Source organism: Leguminivora glycinivorella, chromosome 3 (genome assembly GCF_023078275.1).
Source record: "Leguminivora glycinivorella isolate SPB_JAAS2020 chromosome 3, LegGlyc_1.1, whole genome shotgun sequence".
In the NCBI taxonomy this organism is placed as follows: Eukaryota; Metazoa; Arthropoda; class Insecta; order Lepidoptera; family Tortricidae; genus Leguminivora; species Leguminivora glycinivorella.
Window position 1 is genome coordinate 19,030,054 of NC_062973.1, and position 12,095 is coordinate 19,042,148.

General features: G+C 36.4%; 1 protein-coding gene across 1 annotated transcript; it reads left to right on the top strand.

Moving 5' to 3' along the window:
• The first annotated feature begins 319 nt into the window (after window positions 1–319).
• On the top strand, window positions 320–5,212 carry LOC125224788 (juvenile hormone acid O-methyltransferase-like). The gene is made up of 4 exons (XM_048128243.1): window positions 320–757; window positions 1,758–1,932; window positions 2,826–2,937; window positions 4,716–5,212. The coding sequence occupies exons 1-4, from the start codon at window positions 405–407 to the stop codon at window positions 4,847–4,849; spliced, it is 774 nt and encodes a 257-aa protein (XP_047984200.1). The 5' UTR covers window positions 320–404; the 3' UTR covers window positions 4,850–5,212.
• Window positions 5,213–12,095: the final 6,883 nt, after the last annotated feature.

Sequence of the window (12,095 nt, forward strand, 5' to 3'; positions counted from 1 at the left end):
CTCGTATTACTGGATCATGGTAAGTACATATAGCCGCGTCAGCATGCACACATGCTATAAACCACAATTTTACTTACACATTTTGCGGCAAGGCGAACCTTTTTTCAGTACCAGTCATGTTTGCACTCAATTTATAGGATATACCTAATATTAAGTTTAATATGCAAGCTTCATTCTTGTACTCGATTGCCCATAATTGTATTTGGAATGGACCGATTAGTGATAAGTGCATTAATCGGTCAATTACCATACGAATTACTCTGTAGTATACCACGGAGTAGGTACATAAATGCGAACCGTGTTGATTAAAGTTCATTTTTGGTCAAGCAAGTTTGCTGTGTGGTCCCTGGTGTTTTTAAATATTTATATTTAAAAAAAACAGTAACATCTTTTTTACTCAAACTATGCGTGACTTAAATGTTTATCAAAAACTCCACCAAATGCCAGTCAGAGATGTTAAGTTCGCGCTACAAGAAATTCCATTTAAATGGAAAGAAAACGCACGAATCATGGACATAGGATGTGGGGATGGAAGTGTCACTATGAAGGTTTGGAGAAATTATATTCCGAAAAATTTCATGAAAATACTTGGAAGCGACAAAAGTCAGTATTGTGTGGATTTTTCAACGGAGCATTTTGCCAGTAAACGTATGCAGTTCATTAAACTTGATATCGAGGAAAAGATACCGGAAGAACTGGTTGAAGGTTTTGACCACGTGATCTCGTCTTACGTGTTTCATTGGGTAAATAAGCAAGAGTAAGTATTATCAAAGATTATTTATAAGTATAGGATTTACATTCTTCATACTCGTACTAAGAATCGTACCTCCATTTTTAGTGCCATCTATTAACTAGGGTAAACTCACCTCATTCGCTGACACGCCTAATTCAGTGATACAAGCCTTGAGGCACTACTCCGAAAGACGATTTTTGGTTGTTTCACCGAATTAGGCGTGCCACCGAATGAGGCGAGTTTACCCTACACGGATCATTCCCACTTTTTTTTTCAGAATGTGTATTGACGTGATATCATGACATTAAAATAAAGAAGCATGTCATTTGTTCTTACAGAAAATAAAAACAAGCTAAAATATTTGGGGAAAATATGATTTTGGCCACTTCCAGGCTGCGAAACATTTCAGGGGTACCTACACTTTTTGTGGGCTTTTTCTGTCCCGTTATTATATGGTCCTTGGTATTATTAAAGAATATTATCTTATAACAATCATGGACATTTCACACGATCTTAATACTTTAAATCATAATTATAGACCTAGAGGATTTGTTGTAATGACGTTTGTAGGTAGGTACTTAATTATTTTCAGTTCTCTAGTTTAAATATGTACGTTAATCTTATGCTATGATGAGCCCTGGGTAAGAATCTTTTAATGACATTTATTTGGAAACCGTTAAAATTTTACCTAGTGTAGCTTGAATACTTGAAGGTGCAAAGCAACTGGCTAACAAATCATAAGCAGTGATCCGAACTATGGGAGCAAAACTTTAACAAAACCTTAGAGCTGACGTAAATAAAAAAAAAAAAATATTTTCAGATCAGTGTTAAATTTGATTCTATACCTGAATCCAAGATTTACAATACTTTAATACAAGGATATTAATATTTTCAGGGCTGTAAGCACTCTATAATGTCCACTTAGCAAGTTTTGTTAAAGTTTTGCTCCCATAGTTCCGATCACTGATCATAAGAAAGTAATAAAATTACAAATGCTTAAATACGAAATTATGTTTAATTCCAGGACCGCATTTACAAATGTGTACAACCTGTTGGCGGTAGGCGGCAGCTGTCTGTTAATTTTCCTCGGATATTTTAAACCGTATGAAAACTACCGCAAACTGTCCCGCACACCAAAATGGAGCGCAGACCTTGAAAACGTTCATACTAAATTCATGTCGCCGTACCATGACTCTCAGGCACGTATTTTCACTATTTTTACAAACTTTTATTCAACTCTTCGTTATTATGTGAGTTTGAGTCAAAACGTAGAAGCTAAATTTGACCCACTTCCCAGGTTTCAGATTCAGCTGAAATTTTGCACACATATGTAAATCATCTGATCTGATGACGGAACAGTAAGGTGGTCATAGGAACTCTGTTATGTTATGAATCGTTGTATCCCCATCGAGTAAGGGGTTTTTAGAAACGTCTCGGAGAGCAGTAGATGACTGTTGAAAGAAAGGTTTAAGGTACAGTCGTCGATAAAAACTTGTGCCAAAAATGTTTTTTTGCAAAAAAACTTATTTAGAGTAGGTAATAGAAAAACTCAAAAGTAGAGTAATAAAAAATCATAAACCATGCATGATTAGATTACGCTACTTTGTCTTTATATCTATTCAATTATTAAAGTTACCTTACCTATTATCAATGTGGTGAAATGAGATTAATCTACTATTTTTTACTAATAAATGTTAGTTTTGCAGTAATTACATAAATTTAATAATTTAATCGTATTGGTGGTATTTGACTACACTTCTGCAGTACTTTTGTACATATAATATGTCGTTTTTTATTAATGTATTGTTTAATTAGGTACCTAAAATAGTACATTACGATACAAGTGCGAAAAAAAGGAAGTTCGAAACTAGTGGCGATAAATTAAAATGACCGAAAAGAGAGAAACGTCGTACGATACAAGTGCGAAAAAATTCGTAACTCGTGTCGATTTAAAACACTCCCTTCGGTCGTGTTTTAATTTATCGCCATTCGTTTCGAACTTCCTTTTTTACGCACTTGTATCGTAACTATTTTAGAATACCTACAATAATAGTGTTTCAAACTTTCTGTCTAAATTTTATGTTTGTTTTAGGAGCCAGAAAACGAAATATTCAGAATGATGCAACGTATTGGTTTCAAAGACATTGATGTAACATCGCATCACAAAACTTTTAATTATGTTCATGGTGTGGATGACTTTAAACGTGAGTAAAACTCCTTACTTAATAAAAAACATATTGGTACAATATTTAGAAAATGAGTAAAAATATTAATGCTAATATACCTACTAAACAGCTTGTGTTGTGATTCAGCTCTAACGAATGAGTTTTTATTAAATACTACGTCGGTGGCAATCAAGCATACGGTCCGCCTGATGGAAAGCGGTCACCGTCACGCCTGCAACTCAAGGAGTGTGACACGTGCGCGTTGCCAACCCATTAGAAACTTGTACATTCCTTTTTGCTGTGTTAAGTACACAGCAAGAAAGAGTGTACAAGTTCTATTAAGGGGGGTTTGGGTTGCCGAAGACTCAAAGGACAATAGACGGAACAAATTAGTTCCATAGGTCCTTCCATCACCAGCACACCTCACCCTCGTTGAGCTCTGGCAGCCTTACTCACCGGCTGGAACTTTCTTAAAACATAAATCTTTTTATCGGTTTTGGTCTAAAGCTCTAAAGACGAGTTTTGAAGAAGAGTTTCACGGGATCTGAAGTAAGCTTTTAAAATGCAAATAATTACATACGGAATAGTTCAAAGTTGTAGTAAATTTCTTGTATAATATTTCTTGTATAATATAGTTTTGAAGCTTTTTACCGTTTTCTTTTTAAAGTTTACTGGTCATACTCCATTGTCCCTTGAACAGTTGTATGCTACAACAATATTTAAATTCTTTCATAATAGGTATGTAGGTACATAGGTACATCATAAACTTCATACTTAAGAAAACCAAATCTTACTAACTTCGAAAAACATAATTCTGTTGACCTAGAGTTTCCACATAAACCCAAATCGTTATTAAAATGATAACCAACCTGGAATCTGATATTCTTTCTAATTATAGGCCGTCTAGACAGTGTTATTAGGCATGGACTAAAGCTCCAATCCTGGATCAAAGGGGCTGTAAAGCATTTTTACGTATATACCTTTTAAATACACATGGTGCTATTTTAATGCACTAGTGCGGAAAGTGGTTCATTATGTGCCTATGTCGAAACTTTATCTATTGAAAAACGTCGTATGATACACGACTACACATGCGAAGAGGAAATTCGTAAGTCGTTCGATTTAAAACACTCCCTTTGGATGTGTGTGTGATTTATCGCCACTAGTAGGTAAATATTATTTATAGAAAATTACTTTGCGAATCCGAAGCGACTCTCGCGGTCTGTTTGCAGATATCAAAGTAATGTTCAGGATTTTGATTATCACGAATTCCATCGAATTACTATTCAAAGATTTATTTCAGACTACCTTATTAGTATCCATACAGGTTTCAACAAACATACAATTTATAATTTAAAAATCGAAATAAGATGTCATATATTAAAGAAAAAATGACGAGCACCACCAGTGGTGAAGGCCTAGCACCTACTGCTTGCCCTTAGAGTTGGTCAAAGACGCCTAGTCTTACAAAGATGACATATAGAAGAGAAATTTCGACGGCTTCCGCTGTGGCGAGGTGGCCTAGGGGTGATGGCGTTTGGCCCGGATTGCTAAAAGACGCCGGTTCGAATCCGGCCTTCACCACTGGTGGTGCTCGTCATTTTTTCTTTAATATATGACATCTTATTTCGATTTTTAATTTATATATAGTAGTGTGACTACATAAAAACACAAATCAGAATATTTGTTAAAATAATTTGATTTGTTCCCATAGTTGCGTATACAATTTATATTAAAAATCTTATGATTTTCTCATCAGATTCATAACATTTCATATCAAGCTACTAATAAAAATTAATGTACGACTTTTGTTCCAGTGCTGATGAAATGCCTGAACCCCTTCGATAGCTTGAAGGACAAATGGGAAGATTTCATGGACGACTACGTGAAGTTGGACCCCGAGGCTGGAACAAGCGTCTATCAGTTATTGGTTGTTTATGGTGCTAAGTAATCATTAAAGCAAATAAGGATGGCTACTAGTGCGGTAGCGTGGGTAGTTCAGAGCCTGTAACCATGAACCTTACGCCGTGTCTTGCGTGGGCGACGGTCGCGCGACCGTCGCCGTCGCGTCTCATCGCATCGTCTACTTCCATATCGATAAGGTTTGATTTCGTATGCGTCGCATCGCCGTCGCGCGACCATCGCGCGACCGTCGCCCACGCAAGCCACGGCTTTAACGGATTGGGTACGTTGATCAAAATGTCTGTCCCACATGAGATAGTAAGTTTGGGCTTTACCTTAATAAAATCTCTGTGTTTAGATTTAGGAGATAACTTTGTTAAAGAAACATTGAAATAAATAATATTACTTGTTATCTGATTTTTTTTGTCTAGACAATCTAGGTATAGGTAGGTATGTATCGATATCGATAAGTTAAGGTACATGACCCATTAATATGCTCTGGTACTAATTTCACGCAGCCCGGATGACGTCAGGGACAAGTTTCTAGAGTCAGCTCAAGATAAGTTTCCATCGATTTGGACAGCCTCGAAGAATGAAACTTGGATGAAATTATGGTTTACTAAATCCTTGCCACACCTCGGACACTGGCGATCAAATATACGAAAGAGGCGCGTTCCTAGCACTCAGTCTAAGGCCCTGGTTTCTCTGACCACCCGCCGCCGGCGGCCGGCGACCTACGCGGGTCCGCGACTGACGACGTTCGAATGTGTTGTTCCGAAATGTTTGAGGGTGGTTTCTCTGAAACGTCGCCGGCGGCGGGTAGGTCGACGGGCGAAGGTCACACGCCGCACGCGACACGATATTTCTTGAAGATCTTCTTCCTCTAAGAGTTATAATGTAAGTATGTAAGTGCAAAAGTGATGCATGATATGACAAGTGACAAAAACACTACCATGATACGGCCACTGATTACCTATTCTGCTCAGACGCCGTGTTGTTTCGCACCGTAGTTGAACCGCGTTGCGTGTTTACGTTCTGTTATTCAACAACAACATTACAACAACAACAACAACGCTGCGAAACACCAGTTGCCGTGCCGGTTCCATTTTGCAAACAAACTATGTATCAGCCATAGTTCAGGTAGATGATGTAGGTATGTTTACGTAGGTAGACAAATTCAAATTTGTGTCTGTCAGCATCTGCATTCGCACTGATATAATTAGGCCAAAAATTTGATATACACTATGTAACATAATTGCCGAAGATAAATCCTACGGCTTATACATTACCTTCTATAGTACCTTTAATTTTCATGGTGTTTATTTTAAAAAAAGGAAGTGGTATTCGTAACCGCTATTCGATACCGGTTATGCTCTTAAATGGATCACCAGCATTAATGTTACATTCTGTATATACGACATGTAGCGGATATTTTAATGCCAATGTGACGTTTCTATATAGTTCATTCATCCTAATTTATCTTATCATGTAAAGGAATGATGATAAACTGATGAGTTTCTAAAATTTTTCAGATACATTGTTTTTCTTTGGCGTCAATGATGACTGAGATAAATCTAGGTAGGGAATAAAAATTAATTTTGCTCCGAGGGGTAATATTTTGAGCACGCTACAGGTGGTCGATTCTACACCGTGTTTCACTTAACACTAAAAACCTGAAAACCGTTTGTTCAGAATCGAGAGTAGAATCGATTGAGCTACATCTTGATGGGGGTAATATTTTTATTTAAATTAGTATTATTAGTTATTTTTTATGTGCCTATGCTATTGTATTCGTAATACAACATTGTGTATATCGCATTGCTAGAGGTTGTATACCTTTTTCAGTATTTGGGGGTATTAATACTGGCTGGTTACTTGGACGATTATTTTTTCCGCTGCAAGTTTGACGTTGTTTGTCAGTTTAATCTTAATGTTTATCATAAGTCATAACAAATTGAACTCGTACCTAATTACAACCTTGTCATTTTGAATATTGGGTTTAAATTTGCTTACTGCGATTACCTGTCCAATTTGAAGTTTACTGTGACAAAGCTTTAAAGTGTTTTACAGTGACATCTTAGCTGTCTATTGGTAAACCTTATGTCGTTGCAATAATGTACACAATTAAACAGTTTATGATGGTAGCTAGCAATTATTTTATTGAGTGTAGAGTTAAAAGCCGAGTAGAGCTGCACAGAAAATTTAAAACTCAATTTAAAAAAATAATAATCATCAGATTAAAAAATGAACATTCTAGATACACAAATAAATAGTTTTATGGTTTATGATGGTAGTTAGCAATTATTTTATTAAGTGTAGAGCTAAAAGTCAAGTAGAGCTGTACAGAAAATTAAAAATTCAATTTAAAAAAAAGTAACCATCAGATTAAAAGATGAATACTCTAGATGAGTTTAAAAAAATAAAAATCAGTTGGGGTGTCTGAGGTTTTGAGTGATACCGGAAACACGTTGTATACTTAGTTAATTGTATTTATTCTGTGAAACCAATTAAGATAACAAGCTTAAGCTTACCCAGCTGCTTGTTATATTAACCAGTTTAGACAGTTTTCGAAGAAACGTCATTGAAACTGACATATCCAATGCATATCGTATCTAGAGCTACTATTTTACGTTATTTGATGGTAGCTTAAAGATCGAACCACTCCGCATGACACATCTACTTGCCAGTGGTCCGCTAGACGAGTTTTCTTTGTCGTGACCCTTTTTCAAAGTATGTCTTATATTATTAATTACTGTCTAATTAAAAATAGTACCATAAACATTAAATAAATGTCATATACAAAGAAAAAGTGACCAAGGCCTCCAGTGTTCCGAGCTGGAATCGAACCAGCATACTCCGCTATAATATTTTCTATGAAAATAATTTAATTTGTTCTTAGAATAGTACCATATTTTATAGTTTACTTTAATAATTTAAAGTTTACTTTTACGTGATCAGGCAAAAACAACATCAGCCATATTAATCTATAGAATATCTATGACATGACGTAAGTCGATTTTGAAAAAATATTTTACATTGTCACAGCCGAGCAACGACTATGAATTTTAATACCTACAATAGAGGTTGCTTCTATGGAGATTAGATTATTGTCCCGGATCTGTAAGTTCACATTTTTGACACATTTGTTTTGAAGTATGTAGCGATGTGGCTAAGACGTATCGTTTGCCAAATCTAACGATTAATTTCGAATTGGTTGAATCGATTAGGCCCTATGTACAAGGAGGCGCTTAAACAAATATACGATTTCTATCAACTTACTGAAATGTCATTTCAATCGAAATGACAGACTGCCACAGCACTAGTTTAAAAATAAAAATGAATGATAAATGACATGATAAGTAAATCCTGCGTGATAAATTAATATCGTAAAATACTCACTAACGAAGATCCGCAAAAATGTAACATGTGCTAGATTATGTTTAAAGTAAGCGAAACATTATATTGATTTAAACTAACACGATCTTCACTCATATTATTAAATTAAAACGGGACTTAACGGGACTAAGGTCAGCAAAGGATGTTATTCCATATCAGACGCCAGGCGTTTATAAGATTGACTGTAGCTGTGGTAGTTCTTATATTGGAGAAACCAAACGCACCATAGCGGAAAGGGTCAAAGAACATATCGCGGCGGTCAAAAAACGACAAATAAATAAGTCTGCGGTTGCTGAGCATTTGCTAGAGTCAGGACCGAACCACTGGATTGAACTGCATAATCCCAAAGTCCTTTCAACTGAACGTCTTTACTATAGCAGGAAAGTACGTGAAGCGATTGAAATCAGGAAACATCGTAATTTCAATCAAAATGAAGGGCAAGGGATTTCATCTTCGTGGAATCCAGTGATTGGCAAGTGTAAACGTGAGAAAACTTCCCGCCCCATACCATCGGATGTCGTGACGTGAGTGTTGTATGTAGGCAGAGTGGCAACCCTAGCGTAAAAGTGACTGATGACAATCAAGTGCGGGTAGTTCGAAAAACTCGTACAGCTAGAAGATGTTGATACAACTCCCAGCCAGTCTACCCGTGACCACGGACGTAATGTCATGTCCGAAACGTCGGGTTAAATATAAAACGTAAGTTTTACGCGATTAAGTCCCGTTTTAATTTAATAATATAAGCGAAACATTGTTTTTAAGTACTTGATTTTTTTTTAATATTATTACAGGATTTTATTTAAAAGTTCATTAGGTTGCGCGAGTTTGCGTATTGTGGACGCTGTCATGTGTCAAAAAGAGGTTCTTAGAAATCTGGGACAATAGTACCTCTAATTTCCATAGTTGATTTGAATTATGTGACGTCACTCCATTGGCCAACACCGTTTTCGGAGTTCATAATTAAAAAAAAAACATACTCACATCTTTAATTAAAAATACGTAGTCATCACGCACTTTTAATCCCCGCAAGCTATAAATATTGATTTCTTAAGTCAAATACTACAGAAAACAATAACTTGATGTGCTAAATTCGATACGAGTCTAGTAGCCTATTATTTGAGTTTTCTCATTAAATAATTAATAATTTTCTCATTAATTATTTAACGAGAAAACAATTTCCAACTGAAAAGCACATCAATTGCAACGGAAAACAAGATCACAACCACAAACCCCTGAAGCTTAACTAATAAAATTCAATAGATAATGGATCGTCCCGCATTTTCACCAATACACAACCAATCATCTCATCACATTTAAGCATTCCTTTCAAAACTATGCCTCAAGTAAAACGTTCACGGTTTCATTTTAACCTATTTTAACTGAGGAAGGTACGAGGTTGCGTAAGATATCGGCTGATTTCCTCGGTCCCAGTCGAGGCAACTTTCTCATTTAAATAGTTCTCATGGACCCCAGATAGGGAGACTTCTGGGTCAATAAATCACTTGAGATCGCGGGCAGTCTCAGACGTTTAAAAAGTTTACTCGCCCGAGTCGCGAGTCTATCCGGATATGTCTCTTGTTAAATGGGATTGTGTTTCTTTCTTTTGCTGCGAATTCTCATTTAGAGGCTGAGATATTGCGATGCTTATTTAAATAATTGGGCCTCTAATCTGTTTTCCTTGGAAACATGCTTAGCGGTAAGAGCGTGCGACTTTCAATCCGGAGGTCCCGGGTTCGATCCGCGGCTCGTACCAATGAGTTTTTCGGAAGTTATGTGCGAAATGTCATTTGATATTTGCCAGTCGCTTTTCGGTGAAGGAAAACATCATGAGGAAACCGGACTAATCCCAATAAGGCCTAGTTACCCTTCGGGTTGGAAGGTCAGATGGCAGTCGCTTTCGTAAAAAACTAGTGCCTTTGCCAAATCTTGGGGTTAGTTGTCAAAGCGGACCCCAGTCTCCCATGAGCCGTGGCAAGTGCCGGGATAACGCAAGGAGGATGATGATGATGACGCTCTTATAAAATTTTACAATATTTAACGAAAAATATTTGTAGTAACTCAATTAAATACTTACTGAATCCCATTGAAACTATGTTAACCTTAAACAATGGGCAGTATTTTTAAAGTGTTAATTAATGGCGCAAACAACAGGATACTAGAAGAGATTTTAATGGACAATTTTGAGCTTAAAAAGAGCCTAAAAAGCACTCGGTACAAGGTCTACGTAAAATTAAACAATCATGCTTAAAAAACTGTCATCAATTTGTTGATTATTCAAAAAATGAAATGTATTTCATCTAGTTTAAGACCATCTGCTGCTGAAGCTTCTAAAGTATGCGACTTTTCTGAATCAGGTACAATACTGCTGAAAAAACTGTAGTCCGAAAATGCTTGTGAGACGAAACGTGATCCGACACATAAATAAAGATAAACCAGCTGAGGTATGATCTTACTTCAGAGTATTTCGCTTACAATAAGATATACCTACATTACCTTGGCATAGTTATAAAATGTTTTCGTTTGTATTTATGACTTTTTAAATAAAAATAAGTAATATGAATGATAATAAGTATATTTTCTTTTATGTTACATACCATAATCTATACTTAAGTGATAATGAATACTTAAGTATACCTACTTAATAGAACTACCTCATCTTTGTGAGAAAAATATGTCAACATTGAGCGTTCTCAAGGTTTAGGGTATGTGACACTGGGATTTTTTTGTATAAATATGTATTTCGTGAGTCCATAAGTAATAACAGTATGTGTAACATGTCAATGTTTACTTGTGTGTGTGAATCTACAGTCTGATAATAACAAAGTTGTCGCAATTGTTGCACGCATAAGTGCGTTTTCACATTATCCGATCCGATATCGGATGTAGGACCGATATCCCAAACATTGAAGCCGCCATCTTTGATTTTTGCCTTTGAAATCCTTCCGACATCCGATATCGGATCGGATAATGTGAAAACGCACTTAGTGCTAAAAGAAAAATAACTACAACATGCTACGAAGCCTTAAAGATCAGCCTCTTCTCTACGCTTCTGCTAGGTTATTTTTTCTTCAATGCTAGTTTGAAGCGAAAGCTCGTCAGAGCTCGGTAAGGGAAGCAGCTGCCGCGGACCAGGATAAACAAACACGGATTAAGGAGACGTCGCGATTGGCAAGAACGCCACTGTTTGCATGTCGTTATCGCCGCTAAGTGCTGTTTAGCTGTTGGATTTCGATCGTTATCTAAGCTTGCTTGATGCTTTGTTTAGATAAAACTCGTTTAAGAAACAAATGTTTCTAAGCAAGCTTTGCTTGTTGATTTTTGGAAATAGCTGTTCTTTTGTGTGTTGAACGCAGTGTTTGACGCATGCGATCAACGGAATGTAGAGAAAATGACACATGTTGAAACCGATCCGTTGCGTGTTCCATTTTCGAAATATGGCGGCGAACAAGTTTTGTCGGTTTTAAAATGATACGCCTCTCGTGTCATCCCCACAAAAACGGTTAAAAAAACATTTAAGCTTATCAAAGAGGATCGAGTATTATAGGGAGTTAATGTAAAGTAAAATATCTAACACAGTGCATTATACTGCTATTTCTCTACACAGGCTTAAAACTTTTGGACCTCAGTTTTGACAATTTGGCCCATATTCTTAGCTTGATATGTGTTAAAATGTCAAATATGAATATTAGCGCCATCTAGCCGAGCGTCCCCCAAAGGTATAAGGTCTAGGCCACCGTACCTTTTTCTGTATGGTTTTGAGGCACGTTTTTTTTTAGACTTTATCTGTCTATACGGAGTTACATATGTCTTTGAGCTTATGTTTATTGCGTAAGCTCCAGGCTTGTGCCAGAGAAAAAATAAATGACTAATTTGCATTTACTTAGACGTTTGAATTTTAC